This window comes from Stigmatopora argus, chromosome 16 (genome assembly GCF_051989625.1).
Source record: "Stigmatopora argus isolate UIUO_Sarg chromosome 16, RoL_Sarg_1.0, whole genome shotgun sequence".
Lineage (NCBI taxonomy): Eukaryota > Metazoa > Chordata > Actinopteri > Syngnathiformes > Syngnathidae > Stigmatopora > Stigmatopora argus.
In genome coordinates this window covers 1,926,171-1,946,697 of record NC_135402.1, presented here as the reverse complement: position 1 = coordinate 1,946,697, position 20,527 = coordinate 1,926,171, and the positions used below count along the sequence as shown (strand labels likewise).

Here is a 20,527-nt window from a genome sequence, read left to right as displayed (position 1 = left end):
AGTTGTACTTTTCCAGTTTTTTTTTGTAAATGTTCAATAAATTTGGAGAAATAAGGAAATTTTGTCTATAGATTATTAGTGCCAACTACCACTTGGTTTTAGACACAAAAAGAATAAAGTGTATTATTTCTTGAAGTAAAGAACACCATGACATCATATTCACAGTTTTATATGTGAGGAAACAGAACTAAAACAACTCATAATATGAAGGTATGACAATTGAACCGTATCAATTTGCATTTGGCAAAATTAAATAAGATTGAAACATTCCCAGTGTTTATTTTTCTCTGAACACTGCAACAGAAAATCCTGACTTCTTCAAAACAAACAAATTATTTACCGATTGGCGCATAATTCTTCTCAGGTTGGACAAAACTGAAAAAAATTAAACTGATTGATAGTATGTAGTTGAGATAATTCCCCTGAGGCCACCTTCTGTACCTTTTATGTCTTTAAATATCGGCATGGGGACATTTTTTATTTTTATTTTTTTCTTTGCATTTGTTAATATCACACACACCAACTGAAAAATGATCTAAACAAAGTGGTGTTTCTCGCTTCTTTTTTTTTGAAACACGCAGCTGAAATGTGAAAAGGTAATTTGTTATTCAAGCTGGCCATTATTTCAACTTGCTGCAAATTTAGGCAATTTGACCCAAAAACACTGAAACTCAAATCTGCTACTAAGTGTCATTATACAAAATCAAAGGGAAAGTGCTATTTAGAAATTAAATTAAATAACTGCTCACAAACATTTGGCAACCGCACGAGGTTTGAGGAAAAAGCTGAGCTGACTAAAGGCACTTTTTGTGTTTTTTTTTTCTTCCAATTAGGTCATTAATTGAACTCTGGACAACAGTGGAAAAAAAAAAACTAAACTTGAAAACTTCCAAAGCACGTGACGACGTCGTTAGTCTCCCTTTTCAATCTGCATATTCAATTAAAGAACCTTTTTTATTGATAAACTCGTGCTTTTTTTGCTCATTCTGAAATAACCCAAATTAAGTAGCGTTTTGTCACAATCTGTATAATATTGATGTCAAAAGGCACTGCTCTTTGAAAGGCCAAAGCTGTTTAGTAGAAAAAAAATAGATCCATTTTCATATCTGTGTTATCTATTAGCAATGTACTTTTTTCCACTTGTAACCAAGATGTGAATTTTTGCAATTTGTGGCGCAATATTAATAATCTCCATTTATAATTGCCAATAGATTCCACAACATGGCATCGAAGCATTTTCTCTCATGCAAAGCTTTTTTATAGCCCATCTTGTGACAGAACGTTCCACAAAAAAACACTTAAGAACTTATCGAGGGAACCTACATGGGAAATTAAAGAGCAATTGTATGCTTGGGCCTGAAGTACTGTAAAGACATTCCATTCAGGTTTTCAAGTAAGTGCTTTTTTTTCAACAGTTCAGTGGAGGACCGACTTAATATCGTCGTGGGTCCAGTACCCATAAAAGTGGGTCAGATCTTGAGCTTGAGGGAACCTTGGAGCAGATGTTTATTGATCTGCTTGGAGCAGATGTTTATTGATCTTCTTTATTTGCCCAGACGTAGCCACGCCATGCCCTGTTGAGTGTAACGCACCATGGCGCTCATGCTAGAAGTTAAGCTCAAAGGGCCCACTGCAGCATCCAGATCCGCCACGAGACCTTCCCCCACATATGAAAAGACAAAAAAAAAACAGTACATTCATTTTTTCAAGATACAGTAATCAAGTCGCAAAATTAGCAACTATATGCCTGTGGAGGGGAAAAAATGGAAGATTTGGTCTTGCATTTTTGACGTACTAAGGCACATGTGTCAAAGTGGCAGCCCGGGAGCCAAATCTGACCCACCGCATCATTTTGTGTGGCCCGGGAAAGTAAATCATGAGTGCCGACTTTCTGTTTTAGGATCAAATTCAAATGAAGAGTATCGATGTATAATACATTTCCTGCTTTTCCCCCTTTTAAATCAATCATTGTCATTTTTTATCCATTTTTTATGTGTTTTTAGTTCAAAAATCATTTTGTAAAATCTAAAAATATATAAAAAAAGCTAAAATAAACATGGTTTTAGATCTATTAAAAAATTTAATATTCAGGGCTTTTAATCCAGTTCTTTTAATACATTTATTTTAAAAAATCTAAATATTATATCTAAAATGGTCCGGCCCACGTGAAATCAGTGTTTCCTGATTTTTCCCCTTTTAAATCAATAATTGTCATTTTTTAATCCATTTTTTCTGTGTTTTTAGTTCAAAAATCATTTTGAAAAATCTAAAAATATATTTAAAAAGCTAAAATAAACATTGTTTAAGATCTATTAAAAAAACTGAATATTCGGGGCTTTTAATCCATTTATTAAAAAAAATATCTAAATATTATATCTAAAATGGTCCGGCCCATGTGAAATCAAGTTGACGTTAAAGCGGCCCGCGAACCAACCCGAGTCTGACACCCCTGTAAGGCTATCTTACCGCTGCCTTTTTCTGCCATTTGGTCCGCCTGCTCCCACATTTCTTGAGCGCTCAAGAATAATGTCGTGATGTTGACGTAGGAGAGCGTCATCTGCTCCACGGCGACGGGAAGAGCTACCGCGTTGCTGCCACCGCAGGCTGGCGAGGGCACGCTGGACATTGGGGACGGCGTGCTCGGCCCTCTAAGAGAGACAAGTGGCGAGAGGGTGATGTGATGTGTGTGTATGTGTGTGTGACAGGGCGCTAGCTTACTTGGTGTGGGCAGAAGACTCCTGTGTGGGATTCTGTAAGAGAATTCAAACACATTTTTAGACGGTTGAAAAGTTTACGAAGGCGCGACGAGATGGCCAATGCTGACGTTGAAATGGTCCGTGAGCATCTTGGAGTATTTCAAGGCAGTTTTGTACTTGTGCCGGAACATGGCGATCTGCAGGAGTGACTGGCACTTCAGGCTGGAATACACAAAGTCAATTAATAGCAATTGATGGACAACGCTGCTGTTTAGTGGAGACAAAGCCGTCTTTATTTTAGATGAGACGGTTACCATAATGCTACAAAATCCTTCTGCGCGGGGGGAGCAGTCATGTCTGTCGGGTTTATAAGTTTCAGGACAAACCTGTGAAGAGCACATGTTATAACAAAAAAAATATGGAAGGATTTTTAAAAAAAATTGGCACTTGAGGTCTTACTTGAGGAGCTCCACCGTTTCGGAAAACATGGTGTAGGAAGACGTGGAAATGTGCGGGTCCTTCTCCATCCCGATGCCGCTTTCCACAAAAAACATGGCGGCGTCCAGGTAGTTGAAGGCTTTGCTGCGCTTATCCGACTAAAACAAAAAAAGGCATAACAAAGCTTCATTACATGAGCTCAAGGAAATTCAAGGTGGGTCAGTGCAGTCTGATAGATCGATCCATGGCTTTAGATATGTATTTTTTCCCCTTTGATAAATGCTGTTTGCAGGGTCAAGTTTTCAAAAGTGCCATCCTCCAAGCATTCAGTCAAAAAGGAGATCTCGGACTCAGACCTCGGCATCTGCTTTGTGTTTCAGTCGTTTGGCTTCTTTGATGTAGTGCTTCACTGGGTAGCGCCTGTAGGAAACAATGGCTTACTCAACTGGATTGACAGTGACAAAAACTTTGCATTTATTCTTACCGGTTTTCAGATTTGAGCAAGGGTCTGGAGGACTTGGTTTCTCCAGGGGTCTGGAAAGATGACGACAACTTCTGCGTGGATCCCAAAATGAACAGATACAAATTTTAAATAAAGTCCGCCTCCTTAAAAGTCTGGAATGGAACGTAATGTTACCTTCTCTGAGTATGCATGCTTCGCATGGCCGCTCTTGTGCTTGGAGGACTCCTTTCTTTTGGGTGCATCCTTGGGAGGTTCCACGCCAGATCCTTTGTGAACCTTGAGGTCTTTACCTGAGTTTTTGGGCGGCTTCTGCACGTCCACCCGTTTTTTCTTGGCCTTGTTGTGCTGCTGATCTTCTAATTGGCTGCTGGATTCCCTGAAAGATGAGAAGATCAAAGACTTGAATGGTTTAAAAAAAAATACAGGAAAGTACAGCTAAGTATACTGCAATATTTTGGTCGAAATTCTGCCTTTTTAATGGAACCTACTTCACTTTGACCGAAGAGTCCTTATTTGACGAGATCTTTTTCTCCAGTTTCCGCTTCTTTCCAGGCAGGTTCTTGTCGCCCATCTCCACCTAGAAGTTCCCAAACACAAGTTTTATCGCAAGGGGGAAGCATTTTCAACTCGTAATTGTCAGGGTGAACCAAAACCGCAAATCGTAACAGCTACAATGTCAGGATAATATTTGTGAGTTTGTCCTGTAGCTTATTACCCCGAGTTTGTTAGAGCTCACGGTATGAGGTAGGGTCGTCTTGCTGGTTTTGGGGTGCTTTCGAGACCCGGTGCCATCTTGTGGAGCCCGAGGGATTCTTGACAGCAAACTGAGGTCAATTTTTACCAGGAGGCACCGAGGAGGCCCGGTGGGGGTGTCCTGAGAAGATTTAGGGACATCCCCCGACGTCTTGTGGGACTTTTTGGAGCCCTCTGCTTTGGGAATGCTTTTGGCCTGTCGGACGACACCCTCGTCGGCTTTGCCGACGACGACCGACGGGGTCTCTGGGGGAATAAGGCAAGAGCAGCGGTGGGGAAAAGACGGACACCTGCCCTTACACTGGGCCGCCTCCAGCCTGGATTTGCTCTTTTTTGCGTCCGTCACTTTCAAAGTCCTCTTACGCTTAGAGTCATTGTTAGCCTTCTCCGGACATCCCGATTTCATTTTGACTTTGGGTCTGTCTGAGAAAGAATGAGCTTTAGCCGCTAAATCTTCTGCACTTTTCACAACGTCCTTGGGCGCTTTAAGCGTGCCGCACGCGGGTTTCCTTGGTGCGCCGTTCGAAGAGCGCTCGTGAGAACCGCACGGCTGGACTTTCGGAGGTTCTCCGCCACGTTCGGGTGGCTGGGTTGCCTCCGGAGCGGGGGGGTTCGAGCCATGTGGCTCTTTGCGAGCGGAGTTCTCGTAGAGCACGTTGGGAACTGCTTGGCCTTTGCTGCCTGAGTTCTTTGGAGCGGACTGGATCCAGTTGCCCAACTGCCAGTCGCTACGCGGCGCCGCAGTTTCAGACTAGTGAAAAGGAGCAAACACGGTTAGCCAGATTTTTTTTTAACAAATTAAATTCATATGGATGCTTTGTTTCCTCATGGAGTGGTAAGATGGCTTTTTTTACTCAACTGGAAGAGATACCTCAACTTTGCTGCTGGCCGTCAGACCGCCAGGCTCGTGAACGATGCTCTCAGCATCCGACTCCGATCTGGGGTTGCTGTCAGAGTCGCTGGAGCTCGCAGACTCCACGTCACTGGAATGAGCCTCAACGTGCGAACTACGGCAAAGCGACGATAACTATTAAATTTGACAATGAAACGTCAACACCAGAGAGAAAAGTCTGTATTTTGGCCCTCCTTGGGCATGCTTGTTTGTGTCAGTTATTTGGGACTCACAATATGGAGGAGCTTTGCGTGTCAAGACGACAAGGATCTCCAGGAGAGCGTTCGGGGCTTTCTGATAAAGAAACAACAGTAAATAAGTCCAATTACGAGAAAAAATGTATTTTTTGTTAGAGCTAACAATGTTTATAAATGGTTCCCTTGGCCAAAATGTTCCCTTGCGTCGCACTCGACTATGAAATTTCACAGGAGTTGCACAAGCATTTGAGATCGCTTTTTTCAAGTGTCATATTACTTAATAAGGAAAATGCATACATGTAAATAATGCAATGAATATATAATGGGGAAAAATGCGTTTCGCCATTAAAGATTGAAGAGACTCAATATTCTTAGAGTTTTACATGAAATTATGATTATTTTTGGAGGGTCGGGGAAACTGATACAGTATTTTAGATTGAATGCATTCCATTTTTTTCTTAAAGGAGAACATTCAAATAAAATATGATGTGTAGATTTGTTTTATCTTGATAGGTTTATCACTAGCAATTGTTTTATTGTGTAGTCTTTTTCAAAAGCAATTTGCTTAGGTGTGTCTGTTACAGACAGCGGTTTTTATTTTGCATAGTCAACAACGCACGGAAACATGAATGATGTTATTCAACTGAAGCAAGGTTGCAATATTGACTCACTTTGTCCTCTTGGACATGAAGAGACTTGCTCTGCTTCCTGTAAGGAAACGCACCGGCACATATACACAAGCAATATGTAAGATAAAGATTATAACTAGGTATAATAAGGAAAACTGTGAAATGGATGTTTAACGTTGGAAATATTTTTTTAATTCGCTAGAGGGAGGGGTGATGATGTAATAAATGTACCTTAGTTAGGCAACCATCAGAGTTGGGGATATGTATGGCAGTCAGGAGTGGAGGCCAAGAATGAGTCATCTCCTACAATCATATAAAAAATATTTAAACAAACCACATTCTACATGTATGACTAAGCCTTTTGTACAAAAGGGGGAAAAGAATAAATCAGTGGTATGTTTGAAGATGACTTTACTATTAGTCAATTGTAATGAAGAACTAAATAAACCATACCTTCAAAATGTCTTCAACACATACTTCACCTGCTTTTGTCTAGAAAAAAAGGAAACATTTAATTGGAAAATTTAAAATGAAGAATAAAAACCATAACAAAAGGACAATTTTATGTTTGTGTACTTGTATAGTAATTTTGCTGGGAGACAAACATTGTTTGCAAAAGTGCCTTGCTACTGAAACGGGTTACGTTTGACAAGAATTAAGATGTCAAAGATGGAAAGAATATTTCTGGAAATAAAATAACCTTCAAAATGTCTTCAACACATACTTCACCTGCTTTTGTATAGAAAAAAAGGTTAAAATTTAGTTGGAAATTTTAAAATGAAGAATAAAAGGACAATTTTATGTTTGTGTACTTGTATAGTAATTTTGCTGGGAGACAAACATTGATTGCAAAGGTGCCTTGCTACTGAAACAGGTTACTTTTGACAAGAATTAAGATGTCAAAGATGAAAATAATATTTCTGGAAATGAAATAGCCTCAATTAAAAGAATACCGACGAAGATTGTACGGTACACTTAAGTCAATGGCACACAAAGCTTAGTTGTTATATGAACAAATGCAGTCACAAATATGTAGTGTAAATGCAAGAATGCACATTCAAAAGACCTGTGGACCAAAAAGAAGAAACAAACTCTCACCTCTAGATACTGAGGAAGCGTTTTGGTCGTCACATTGTCCGACTTGAGGATCTCCCGCGAGGGTGCGCGTGGCTCAGACGAAGGCTTCACGTTCGGGGAGCCACCGAGCAGCAGGTCCTGACCGTCCATGGGTCTCACGTAAGCTGTGGGCTTCTGCATCACGACGGCGTTGGGCGGCTTGGACGAGGACAGTGGAGGGAAGCTCTGCGAGAGCAGGGAATGGACGCTTTTGCCAGCCTGATAGGAAGATGGCTCCGCTGGCGAGTGCCTGGCGTTGAGCGCAGAAATGTCGGCCGTGGCGGAAGTGGATGGGGGGTCTGTGGACTCCTGACGTGAATCCAAGGCGCCAACGGGCTCGCTGGGATTCGGGAAAAGTATCGGACGGACGTCCGGAGACTGCGCAGAACTTTCCTGACCAATTTGGACGTTTTCTACGGGATCTGACATAGGTTCGACCATCTTTTGATGATCTAGTGAAGACTTTAAGCTTTGCTGTTGCTTTGGAGAGGAGGGATTTTCCCTCATCTTCTGGAAGGCGGAACTACTACATAAGGGAATTGGCCCGGATGTGTAGCGGTCTGGGTCTAGGGCGGAAGGTTTGCCGGACCTGTCGGGGTTTAGCTGGCCTACATCGGACTGTGCGGGGGCTGCTGGTGGATCTGTAGGATTGTTCACATCTTCGAAGCTTCCCAGCATTCTCTGGATTCTGTGTGATAGCTCATCACCTTTGTTAGTCTAAAAAAAAACAGAGTGAGCTGAAGTGAACAACAGTTATAAGATACACCAAAACTAAAATGTAGGATACGTACTTTGTATGGATGCCCAAAAAGTGGCACATTTTCAGCCCATGCTTCTTTGGCTTGGCTGGTTTCCTGGTTCCTCTGTTCCCAGGCTCTGAGGCGAAGACGATTCCTTTCTTCATCATATACGCTGTGGAACATCGCCAAGGGACATGGATATTAGCCTCAAACGACAGTAACAAGGCATTAAAAGTAGACTGCGTAATTAAGAGCGTTAAAGGTCTGTTTAGGAAGGAGAGATGTCTAGAATCGTGTCTAAGACCAATAAGCGGAGATACTGGTTCGCCAGGAGGGAAGTGCAAGATCTTAACAATTGTGCAGATGTTGTTTACAGCAATTAACGCCACAATTGTAGTTTTCGCAAAGGATCGTCTTGGGGGATTTGGAACACATGTCTACGTTTTGGGATTGCCTTTCTTGAGTGGGGTAGTGTTGCTCTTCAACCCCAATGGACTAACTTCCATGGAAACAGCAGCACGGTTTTGGTAGAAAGCAAAGACAAGGATGGAAAGAACTGCCAGGATCACCACAGGGGGCAAATATATACAACCAAAACTCCATTCTGAGGCACCCATTGGCTACCTAGGAGGAAAGGTTGAGGTGGTTCCTACACCCTGATGGTAGCAGGACATAGTAAGGTTGAAGAGATGTTTGAGGATTCGGCTAATATTTTGTTTTTGCAAAGTAAGCAGGGCAGTTTAACGCTGTTTTGAGGCATCTCAGATGTCCCGTTGTGATTGCATGCAAAATCATATCACAGCAATAAAAATCGGAGTATAGTCAAATCATTATTTGACTTGTGATTTGAGGGCTCGATTCCAAAAGTGGTTGCAGCGCCCTGCTAACATTCACTTTGTGAAACTGGAGGGAAAAAAAGTGCATGTTATATCATTATATTGGTCAAAATTAATGACAGAAAATCCTGTCATGTACCATTAAAAATATTCAAGAGTAAATCTGCTCAATTAAGTGGGAACAATGCATGCTTTCCAGTGGGCTCGCGCTTAAATGCATACATTAGAAATAATATACAAAGACTACATAAGACTTTTCATAATCATCCCCCATGTTGCATGCAAGCAGAAATATGAAGCGGACAATGTGCTCAGCTTTCATTGCTTCTCTGGACAGACTGTACCAAGCACCTCATAAGAAGAGGGCTGCTCGTATAATTTCCCCTCAGGCTGTTTAAACGTAACAGTTGGAAGTTTATATTGCCCACTCTTTCAATTTATTGGGGAAAAAGATGAAGATTAAACCTGGCCATGGATAGGAATTAAAATCAGCTCCATGCAAACTCCCTAAAAGTTGTGTATTATCAAAAAAAAAACTAAAAGTGAAATGAAAATTTTACTAAGCCGTCACACCACGGAAAACTAATATTAATGAAGAAATAAAGAATAAAAATGAATAATTCTAAAAAAATATATATATAAAATTGCGTCAATAATGTGAGCAGCCCAGCTGGTTGAAATAAAAATCCTCCCAGGGCCTTTTGTTGATTTTTTTGTTTTGTTTTCCAATCAAAAGTCGTAAATGGGGTCATCCCAACATGAACAGCTTGCCTCGACACTTTGACAGCCAACGGATTATTCCTAAGAAACGTGTTCTGTGACATCCGAGAAGCCAGCCAGCCAGCCAGCCAGGCAGCGACCCCCCTCCCCCGGCACGCTGCTAGCAGGCTAGCCGCCTCCAAGAGCGCCTACCTCGGCTGCGATGCCATGGCTCGCGCCGCTCTCTCTCTCTCCCGAATCCGGATGGTTAAACAACCCAAATCGTGACATTCGCCCGCGGGCAGATCGTCCTCTCGGTCCGCATAGTCACATTTTGCGGCCGAAAAAAAACAACAAAAAGGGCTAATAAAGTCGGCTGTCACGCAAGTTGTTTAGTCCCTGCCTCTTCTCGGCGAATGTTTGGCTCGTCCATTCGCTGTCCGGTGGACTTTTCTACTTAAAGGGTCCGCTTGGTTTATTTGCACGAGGTCGATCAGTAATAACAAAGTTATTTTATTTTAAACGCCAATTAGATTTGCAATTGAGAAAAAAGTGCGGTGCAATCCAAGGTGGTTTGATTAATTGTGTGACCCCTGGATTAAAAAAAAAAAAAATCTCCCAATCCGGCCCTGGTCCGTCGCGTCATCAGCACATCATACGCAGACATCATAGATTATCAATTTCATTGGAATTGCGATATTGGCTGTCATATAATTGACGGTGTCCCCCGCTTGCTGTCCATAGTTGGAAGGAATAGGCTCCAGCACCCCCTGGGATCCTTGTGAGGATAAACGGCACAGAAAATGAGTTAATGATTAAAATAAACCGTTTTTAAATTCATACCTTCACCTCCCTATTAAAATCAAATAATATAAACTCAACGCGATTGTTATTTTCCAAATCGACCTCTAGATGTCGCTTTTTGATACAACCCGCCTTGAAAAAAAATCCTACTGTACTGAAACTACGCAGATAATAAAAAACGTATGTATTTTCTAATTTACTGATGTTTTAGACGATTTAGAAACGTGCCAACCCCACAGGTTTTTAAACCAACTGGAGAAACTGGGATTTATGTAATAGTTGACCATTTCCTTGTTTCTATTTTGGATCTCTTATTCAGTTGAGAATAATTTTCCTGCATATTATTTAACTAGAAAACAGTTATTCAAGATTTAACATAATATTAACAAGTTTGCATCGGGTATGTATGTAGGTGTGTGTGTAAAAGATGACTCAATTCCCCTACAATGGGCGTTGCCTTTTCCCACATCCGTGTAAAACGTGTGTGACATTCTGGAATTTCACCAGCAAAATCACCGAGATCACCTTCATCTGATTTGGGTGAGATAAGAACAGTCTTGCTTTGCTTATAAAACATCATTTGCTTTTTAATCTAACTCATTATGATTAGAACAGTTGGCTATAACGTTAATTATTTTTCGACTAACAAACACACGCTGGTGCTGTCGCGTTTAACATGTATTTCTTGTTAGATTTAGAAAGTTTACAAAAGTGGATTCGGTTTTAAGGCTAATAAAGTTGAGCTGTAATGTGATCTCTCCCTTTTTTCTTTTCCGTAGTAGCAAAAAACTTGAACACGAACATGTCTGTTTGGGTGAGTACTTTGGGGCAATTGTGTATATCATGTTTGATGGATAAAATCTGTGATTATTATGATTATTTATTGCTGCAGGATGATTTGGATTTGCTGTTGGACTCCCCATCTTCACTGAACGTGACAGTAAGATCAATTCAATGTATTAGTATTTATTTAGAACACAAAAAGCTTCATTTGCAATTAAAAAAACATATAGCTCATGTTTGCATGATCTTTAAACATTTTGAGGTTTCCAACTTGTGCAAGCTTTGGGTGAAATATGTTTATTACAAGATCTGTATGTATTCACAAATGTGCTTTTATGAAAGCAACTGTAGATTAAGCTATAAAATGTAGTGGTTGGATTTTTTTTTTCTCTCCCATTTAAATGGTCACTTATGGATGAATATTTTAAGAATTAAATTGAAAAATACATCCTGGCCAATAGTTGAAATCAAGACAATTTGAACAAATAATTTTCCACTATATACTAGAATTATATGTAAAGATGTTTACTTAACTTTTATCCTTTATGACCTTTTGACTCCTTATTCAATGGGGTGAATTAATACATTTTATGTACGCAATTTTAGGGAGGTCAAAGGTGAAACCAGTGCAACAAATATTGTCTTTCTATTTTTCTTGCCTGGACAGATCAAAGTTATTATAATTATGCACGCTAAATCTATGTTGTGTGTTCATTCCTATTAGTCCAACACGAGGGGTACCGTGAAAGACAAGGCCAATTTTAATGTGGAAGCGGATGTGGCTGCTCTACAGGAAGCAATAGAAGGCATCGGTATGATCATCATTTGTTGCATTTTTTATGACTCACCCATTAGTACGAATCTTTGGTCATCTCTTCTTTTGCAGGCACAACGGAAAAGACCCTGGTCGAGATTCTGACCCAAAGAAGTAATGCTCAGCGTCAGCTCATCGCAAAGGCCTACCACAAATCCACAGGAAGGGTGAGCGTGAGATATTGACACAAAATTGCACATGGTGAAGTGAAATTAAAAAAATAATAATCCTGAATTAGACGCTAATAGCGGACCTGGAGGGAGATACTCATGGAGATTTTGAGGATTTGTTGGTGGCCTTAGTAAAAGCTCCCGCTGTCTACGACTGCCACGAAGTCATCAACGCTATCAAGGTGAGGTGAAGCGCCTCAATCATTCCAACATAGTGGCAAGATGCTATTTTTGGTGGATGAGGAATTTAAGTCAATTTTACGTACGTCCCCTGTAAATGAATACAATCACATCTCAGTATGTATAGTAAAGTACATCCTATACATCTTTTTTTTAGGGTGCAGGTACCACCGAGTGCACGTTGACGGAACTCTTTGCCTCGAAATCCAACAAGCAAATCAAAGCCATGTCTGAAGTTTACCTGGCAGGTGAGGATTCGACCATTTAAGAGTAGGAAATTCGCTAAGAGCAGTCGTTCATGACCCGACGGGTGTCACAGAGACGGGGAAAATGCTGATTCAGGATCTCAAATCCGAAGTCTCTGGGGATTATGGCAATGCATTGCTCATCTTGGCAGAGGTAAAATGGAGTCAACTGAAAGTGTTTATAAGAGTGGATTTTATTTGAATAATTCTGATATAAAGTATATTTTTGCGTTGGTCTAATAGGGGAAGAGAGATGAGAGTTCCAATGTTGATGCTGCAAAAGCCAAAGCAGATGCCAAAGTACTGTATATTCATAACATACGATTCCCTGGCTCTTGAGGCTAAATATTTAACTGTATGTTTAAAAAAAAAAGAATTAAAAACTAACAACATATTTCTTGTTGCATGGCCCAAACCTCAGGCAATGTATGAGGCAGGAGAGAAGAAGTGGGGAACTGACGAGGGCAAGTTCATCGACATTTTATGCCACAGGAGTGTTCCTCAGCTCAGACAGAGTAAGTCACTTATTCATGATTCCTATTATTTTTTGGGGATCAAGGTAGATGTTTGATGTTTAATATGGAGCAGATCATTTGGAAGTTATTTAAAATAAAAAATTAGCTCGATTATTTTTTTTTCGGGACAGCTCGCGATGACAATAACCTCCATTTTTGGTGACTAAGATGGCAATTTATTTTAAATCAAATAGTTTTTTTTTAACATGCAAAGCTTTGTGTACATCAATAAGCATGTGTAAAATTTCAAATCTGGCATCTAAATGCAAGTTATTCAGTCTGTCAGGGTTAAAGAGGAAAATGTACAAATGTTTGATTTAATCTTAAACTGTCTAAAAGTTTATTTCTATTTGACGCACTTGCTTCACTGCAAAAATCCATATTTTTTGTTGTTGTGTGATCAGCTCTGGTGGAGTACAAGAACATAAGCAAGAAGACTCTTCAGGAGAGCATTGAGAGTGAGATGTCTGGTAACCTGGAAGAGCTTCTAGTGGCTGTTGGTGAGTATCGACAAAAGTCGGATATTCAATTTTTCCCCCATTTTAGCTTCCCCTCAATTTGAATATTTTTCCATCCAGTCAAATGTATCAAGAACGTCCCCGCGTACCTCGCAGAAAGGCTTTTCGAGAGCATGAAGGTGAGCTTTGTCGTCCATACACAACGCTCGGGTGTTTTTATGTTAAGCCACAGTAGACCATCACATTGTCATCACACCAACGGACAGGAATTTTAAGCCGGTCCCTTTAAGAGGGGGGAATGTGCAAAGTTAGTTGAAATTGAAAAGCAACAATAGGTGATTTAAAAGTGTACTACAAATGAAAATGAACAAGTATTTGCTTTGGCTAATATTCGAAAAATGTGTCTTTTAGGGTTTAGGTACTACAGAGTCCACGTTGACTCGGATACTGGTCAGTCGCTCTGAAATTGACTTGCTGGACATTAGAGCAGAGTTCAAGAAGCTGTTTGGGTATTCACTCTACTCCAAGCTGGAGGTAATTAATTTCAATTCACATTCCACATCGTTAAACCAGGGGAGACAATTTTTTCACTTTTTTTTTTCCTTTTTTCTCAGTCTGAAGTGTCAGGCAGCTACGGTGACGCCCTGAAACATCTTTGTGGTCAAGACTGAATCCAAAATTCCTGCAATGACAAACTACTACTGTCAGCTGGGTTAGGAAAAGGGACTTTTCAGTAGGCGGAGTTTTGGAAAGGAAAAGGAACGTGGAATTAATCTTAGCATTGTCTTTTGTATGCTCACAATAATTGAAATTCCATTGCTAATTTACATTGAGTGGTACTACTTTATCCCTTTTCTTGAAAACTAATAAAAATAAAGACAAGAGCTTTATGTACAAAAAGTTTTATTTAAGTGTTTTGTTCAAGTTGCTGTAACCTGCTCCGACACACGTCATGAGGACTTTATCCCCTCCTTTGCGTTCATCCTCTGAAGGCTTGAGGACTTCCATTTTGAACATCACCTGGAAAAAATCTCGAATGTGTCTGAGGAACGCGATCCTGTTGAGAGAAAACAGCCCGATGAGCTCGGAAATTTAACATCGTAATCATCACAAAAGAATGACTGTGCCACGTCCCAAAGTTTAGCCCACATTTACTTATTGTGAGGTCATGTCATCTATTTTTTCTAACACTTTTCCTCAACAGAGAAAAAAAATTAAACTGAGGTCAAGACATCAGCGCGTATTGCGATGGCACTGCCAATCTTCAGTTATCATAGTACTGTACTTGAGAGAAACACAGCACCGGTACCATGATAACTGAAAATGGACAGTTCAGGATTCAGTCCTCTTCATTATTTCTGTGCAGGTGGTGATGTCACTCACTCATACTTTATATTACTAAATGTTTTGATTTGCATAAACAGTCTATAGGCACTATGAGATCTTCAATGGGGGGAAAAAAACGGTCAAATTGAATATGCAGCCTAATAAATACTGATAAATACTTACAGTATGACACCAAAAATGTTCATTTATGTTGAGAGAATGGAATGGAGAACTTTGGAATATCCTGTTTTTTTTTCTTTTTTCTAAGTTGAATAATAACAGAAAGCCCGATACATCCATCCAAATGTGTATGATTAATCCAGTCGGAATGGCTTACGTGTACGGCGAGAGCGGTCCGAGTAAAAGCTTGGAAACATCCTGTTGGCCAAGGGTCATCAAGAGCAGGGCCAGGCTCTGATTGGACGAATCGGCGCAACCACCCTGCAAACAAAGAGGCGCCGCCGTGTTTGTCAATTCACCAAAATACGTCACAGCCGTTAAGGAGTGTTGGCGGTGCGTCAATTTGGACGCAGATCGACCTTATTTTGGGACAAAAACATTGCGAAAAAACAACCATTAATTTGGTTGTGGTTAGGAAGTAAATACAGCATGTGATGAAGAATTTTGGACCATGTTAAAGGGCCATTCATGTACTACTTTGAAAAAAAAGTTGCTAGACTATTTTAAAAATCTGCTGGGGATTCTTTGAATTGTTGATAAGGCAAAGGAGACTACACAAATGTTTACACAAGAAGAACGACACTTTTTTTTTTTTAGAACAGTCACATACTAGCACGAAAACTAACAGGAAAAAAGTCATTGTTTGATTTAACTAAATTTAAGTTTAAGATAATCATGCCATCGTGGGAAATATCTTCATTTAAATTAACTGGGAGGAGGAGGGGGAAAAAGGTATACTTTTAGGGTCTTACCTTTAATTGATGCTGATTTTGGTCTAATTGTTCTAATTAATCAGCCTTGCTTACAGTCAAGACTAAAGCAGTAGCAGAAAGACAACTTTTGTTCCACAAAAGAAAATGCTAGTAGTTGAAAGAGACTTCTGACATCACAATTTTTTGGGGGGAAAAGTCCCTTGAATCCTTATAAGGAACTTACTTTCCTCCTTCAAATCTTTATTATTTCAAAAATGAATGTAAATGAAAGAAGGCTGGATTCTTTCCCCACAAGATCAGTGGTTAAGACGGCAATTGCCAAAAATACAAATATCAAGACATAAATATTCTGCACTTAAAAAAATACAGCCAAAAATAAATATTCCCACACCCACCTGGAATATCACTTGTTAATTGACTAGCAAGCCAATGAGATTTGTTGGCAGGAGTACTTACGATAGGTCCGTCAACTCGTCCTTTGTTGACGTTAACATCCAAAAACAAAAAGTGTGGTTGTTTTACTACAAACTGACTGTACTCATTAACCAGAAAGCAAACAGACAGTTTGTTTTTGCTTTTCAGGAAGAAAAAAAAACACCACCAAGGTAAAAAAATAAAAATCAATGTTCTTGTTTGCATTTTTCCTTCAACACTACTTGGAAGAGCTCTGCAACTTCAGTCGAGTTATTAAAATAAGCAGTTATTCCAATGGATATTTCTTACCGGACCTTATAAAGAAAAAAAGTTGTAGCCCCAAAAAAATGCAGAAACAGCCTAGATAATATCAGCAGTTAAAATGATCCGATCCACCCATGTTCTGAGCCCTGAGTGGCTGTAAATGTAGACGAAGCATCCGACAGCGTTGCTCTTTCAGAGTTAATGAGCGATACCCTGACCAGCTAACGAGACTCACATGGCTCTAATAAAAAGCCAAGGCACATTCATACTGAGCACGCACTTGCTGAAATGGAAGCGACATGTTGTCATTGTTTTTTTTCTTGCTCTCTGTAAGACATTACTGGTTTGTTTATTTTGAGTGATGGTAGCCTTAGCTACTGCAAAAGAGCTGAATTTAAAAAAAAAATGTTTGGCAGAAAATGCGGTGGTAATTTGCAGTTGTCATTGGAATGGAGAACTAAAGATGAACGATAAATGCTGAACTTGAGTATTTAATAATGGCGTACAAGCTAATAAATGTCTGATATGTTTTCCCCTCTTTGATTTCAGATGTCTTTCAATATGTTGAAAATCAGTATCAGGATTTTAAAAAAAAAGTATGCTAATTTTGATAAGTTTGAGTTCTGGTGAGTTTTTTTTGTGCATGTGTATATATAATGCCCAAGGAAAAATATGTTTTGAAGGGGGAAAAAAAAAATAATTATGATGCTCATAAGACACATTGGCTCACCTTGTATTTTTTAAGCACTGTTCAATTTCATTTTAGCTCAGGGTCACCTATAAATGCCCTTTTAGATACCTTAGACCAGTTGTGTATGTATGTGAACAAATGCACGTAGCCAGGCTTTAGGTTGGCATTGATGGTGATTACTTGGGAATGCGAGCAAACAAAGGCAGGGAGTGTGGTAGTTGAACTGCACCATGTCTTACTCATGGCCTGACCGCGGATGACGGATAAAGAATACGGTAGTGTCTGCGGACAGACATGAAAAGCATCCACAAGTGGTGTGCTGATATCTGCTAGCGCTGTTTGTCTGAGGCAAGAGTGTTTAGAAAAAAATATAAATATATAAACCACATGCAATGATATGGAAGCCCCAAATTTCAATATTACATTGAAAATAGAATATAGATGAGAAATGAAGTTTGAACTAAGAAAATGTTTCATTTAAAAGGGAAAAATGTTGATTCGAGATCAATTTTTCACTATTTACCTGAATTTTGGACTTACCCGATATACTTCCTCCAGCAGCATCTTAGCACAGTTGCGCCCGAGGTCCTCGGGTAAAATGGGGTCTCCTTGACCCTGCGGCGTTGAAGACATTTCAGCACTGTGGAAACAGCCTTCCAGGGTCTCTGCCACCAGCGTCAGACCGAAACCTGGTGACCTGCAAACAACCAGTACAACACTTTTGAGGACAACAAAAGCACAAAAACAACAACCATCTTAACACATTGCAGTTGAGGATTTTGATTAGGGGTGCACATAAATACTGAGAAATTGTTGCTGCAACTTGGCAGGTCCTGTGTGTAATAGGGCCGCTTAGTGGTGAAGTAGGCGAATTACAGCAAAGCTAAAATTCGGAAGAGCCACCCATTAGAGCACTGTTGGATACGATGTATTTTTAAGGACAAATAATCGTTATATTTAACCAACAAAAATAAAATTAGCAAAAATCTATATCAGATGTTTGATGTCATCCTTCCTACGAGTGAACCTTTTCCCAGCCAGCTGGAGCAGTGTCATGCTCTTGGGTGCACAGCCATTTATTTGAAAGCACAGCAGGTTCCCGTGTTGGTTCAGTTGTAAAGAGAGGACCATCAAACAGAGGCGATTAAATATAACACCATTGTGTTACTCACTTTCCAGAATTGGCTCCCTTCATATGGTCTGTGTGAATGTAGATGTCTGGAATGAACTGGTTCAGTATGCTACGAGCCGACTCGACAATCCTGTTGCCCATCTGAGGGGAAACCCTCACTGAATAGCTGGGTTGAGACCGTCAAGGTTCATAGGAAGAAGTAGTGACAATATTATTGTTTATCTCTGCCTTATGTAGAAGTATTTCAGCACCTCCAACACACCGGCCCCTGCAATTCTGGCAATTTGCCAGTTTACATTGAGCAATTTTAGAGTTGGGTGGTTTGAAGGATACGCTATGCCTCGGATTCTTTTTATCTTTCCGGGGACTGTAAGTTGCACAGGCTTAATGGTCTTGCGGACAGGACACGTGAAAACAACTTCACCTCCTCCACCGGGTGCTATTCCCCTTTTCGTCACCTGATGGCGTGGATCAGAAGAAAAAAAATAGCATTGGGTTAATGTTTATTACAGTAAAAACATGTCAACTGATTTCATGCATCTCACCTTTAGGTCGAAGCTTTCTCCATCAATGCCAAACTTCTTCATCAGAGGAAGAGCTGTGGACTTTAGGAGATCCACCTACAGAAAATACAGGCTTTTAATGACTCAGCAACAGGCATAGACTGTTTCTCTGTTGCCATAACAACATCTGTCTCCCACTAACTCCTTCCTCGGAAGCTTTTAGACATTCAAAAGCATGATTGCTTCTATTCTGGCCATAGAAACAGGGCAAATCTAGCCAGTCATATTCTACCCTGTAAACACCCTTTACCCTCTCGGGAAAAATTATTCAGCCTTTCTTCAATTTAAACAAATTCGCGCATTACCTCAAATTTGGATCTTTTTACACCACTATCCAAAAAGAGTGTACTACTTTTCTTCTAACCAAAATAAAGTGTCACCTTACTTAGATTCTTTAAAGCAATCCTTTTGAATTGGAATTGCTCCTAGTGACAATTCCACTTTTTTCCGTCAATGGTAGCCACTGAGGTTAAAAAAAATCAATGAATAGTAAAGATAAAACTCCAGTGTGTAGTCTCACTGTCGGATCCGTGGGATTATTGGTGACCCCTCGCAGGGTGGCCTTTAGCGGGTTCTTCATGAAGGGGGCCAACATGAGCAGGGCCTCCAGGTAGTAGCCAATGGAGCGTTGTAAACAACAGTCATGTTCTACAGATCCCCCACTAAGTAAACCAGGTTGGTAGAATAACACGGTGCCTGGAAAGGACAGAAATAGATAGCATCAATAGAAAATAAGAAAACAAATAGAGAAAATCTGGAAAAAAAACTGCACTCCTTGTGAAAATAAACCTTCACCTGTTTGATTTATTTCTATTCTGGAGCCATTGGTAACTTTATCCAGCAATCTGATGAAACTGGCTTCAAAATCTGTTAATCACACAGAATACAATAATGTAATAAATGCCAAAATCCATTTGTTTTTATAGAATTATTACTAATATGACACAGGGGTGTGTCTGATGATTTCGCATACCATAACAAAACACGGAATGGAACAGTACCACAAGAAAAAAAACAAGTATTTTCAAATAAAGTTTTAAATTCTCAATAGCGCTATTGACAAAGATTTGGAAAAACACAAAATAACACATCGATGTTAAACTTGATTTATATGCAGTCTGTTATCTTGTTTTCGTCGTCATCAAACTCCCTCCCAACTGCGTAGCAGCTAACTCGTTAGCATGGAGGCTAACTGCGACGCCACATGAATTCCGTGCGCACAACTCTCTTACCTCGAACACCCGGATTGTCGTCTTTGGATCGAATATTCTGTATTTTAACCCTCTTGCCGCTCAACGTGGAGAGAACGAGGCGCTGCCTGAAGAAGTTGCAACCTTCGTAGGAAAGACCTTGGCTTGCCATGATGTTGTTATTGTGCTTCGGTTGCTTCTCTGTAGTGTGGGCTGGTAGTGCTCAGTTGAAATCCACGTGTGTTTTTCCAGGAAGGCGCAGGCGGCAGCAGCCTACGGAAACACGGAAGGGGAAAAAATAACTTTTATTTCAACGCTTCAACTTCCAACCAACAGGGGGCGTAATGAAACAACAACAAAAACGCCTGCAAACTATCAACGCAGCTAATATTGAAATCCTTGCATATGGTGTGACGTCCTTTGATAAATACTGACTTCTTTGTAAAAGAAAACGTAGATCCGCCAATAAATTAATTTAAATCACCAAAATATGTCAGATTGACGTGTAATAAACAATATAAACCATTTGATCCATCTATGAAATATGTACGCACTTCTTCCTGCACATTCCTCACAAGTGTTTGTTTACACAAAAGCTTCCGAGCCACATTCCTCAATGCTATGAG

At 40.1% G+C, this 20,527-nt stretch overlaps 3 protein-coding genes across 4 annotated transcripts; 1 reads left to right on the top strand and 2 right to left on the bottom strand.

The window, feature by feature from the left end:
* Window positions 1-153: 153 nt before the first annotated feature.
* Window positions 154-9,917, bottom strand: LOC144090668 (AF4/FMR2 family member 1-like). Its single transcript, XM_077622378.1, has 19 exons — window positions 9,673-9,917; window positions 7,976-8,096; window positions 7,167-7,901; window positions 6,522-6,560; window positions 6,300-6,371; window positions 6,111-6,147; window positions 5,476-5,536; window positions 5,210-5,357; window positions 4,313-5,101; window positions 4,086-4,174; window positions 3,772-3,973; window positions 3,619-3,689; window positions 3,491-3,554; window positions 3,156-3,292; window positions 3,011-3,082; window positions 2,825-2,918; window positions 2,719-2,750; window positions 2,467-2,648; window positions 154-1,657 (listed from the first exon to the last, which is right to left on the bottom strand). The coding sequence occupies exons 1-19, from the start codon at window positions 9,687-9,689 to the stop codon at window positions 1,545-1,547; spliced, it is 3,075 nt and encodes a 1,024-aa protein (XP_077478504.1). The 5' UTR covers window positions 9,690-9,917; the 3' UTR covers window positions 154-1,544.
* A 548-nt stretch (window positions 9,918-10,465) lies between these two features.
* On the top strand, window positions 10,466-14,318 carry anxa3b (annexin A3b). Of its 2 annotated transcripts, none has more exons than XM_077622375.1 (14): window positions 10,466-10,803; window positions 11,043-11,077; window positions 11,156-11,203; window positions 11,771-11,858; window positions 11,933-12,027; window positions 12,099-12,212; window positions 12,368-12,458; window positions 12,530-12,609; window positions 12,699-12,755; window positions 12,877-12,970; window positions 13,375-13,470; window positions 13,549-13,607; window positions 13,840-13,962; window positions 14,043-14,318. In XM_077622375.1, the coding sequence occupies exons 2-14, from the start codon at window positions 11,066-11,068 to the stop codon at window positions 14,097-14,099; spliced, it is 1,014 nt and encodes a 337-aa protein (XP_077478501.1). In that variant the 5' UTR covers window positions 10,466-10,803; window positions 11,043-11,065; the 3' UTR covers window positions 14,100-14,318. The 2 variants fall into 2 exon arrangements, with proteins under 2 accessions (XP_077478501.1, XP_077478502.1); XM_077622376.1 differs by having other exon boundaries at window positions 10,699-10,803; window positions 11,046-11,077.
* On the bottom strand, window positions 14,315-20,174 carry rcl1 (RNA terminal phosphate cyclase-like 1). The gene is made up of 9 exons (XM_077622374.1): window positions 19,944-20,174; window positions 19,507-19,578; window positions 19,232-19,407; window positions 18,694-18,768; window positions 18,482-18,606; window positions 18,189-18,314; window positions 17,557-17,713; window positions 15,092-15,195; window positions 14,315-14,485 (listed from the first exon to the last, which is right to left on the bottom strand). The coding sequence occupies exons 1-9, from the start codon at window positions 20,071-20,073 to the stop codon at window positions 14,332-14,334; spliced, it is 1,119 nt and encodes a 372-aa protein (XP_077478500.1). The 5' UTR covers window positions 20,074-20,174; the 3' UTR covers window positions 14,315-14,331.
* Window positions 20,175-20,527: the final 353 nt, after the last annotated feature.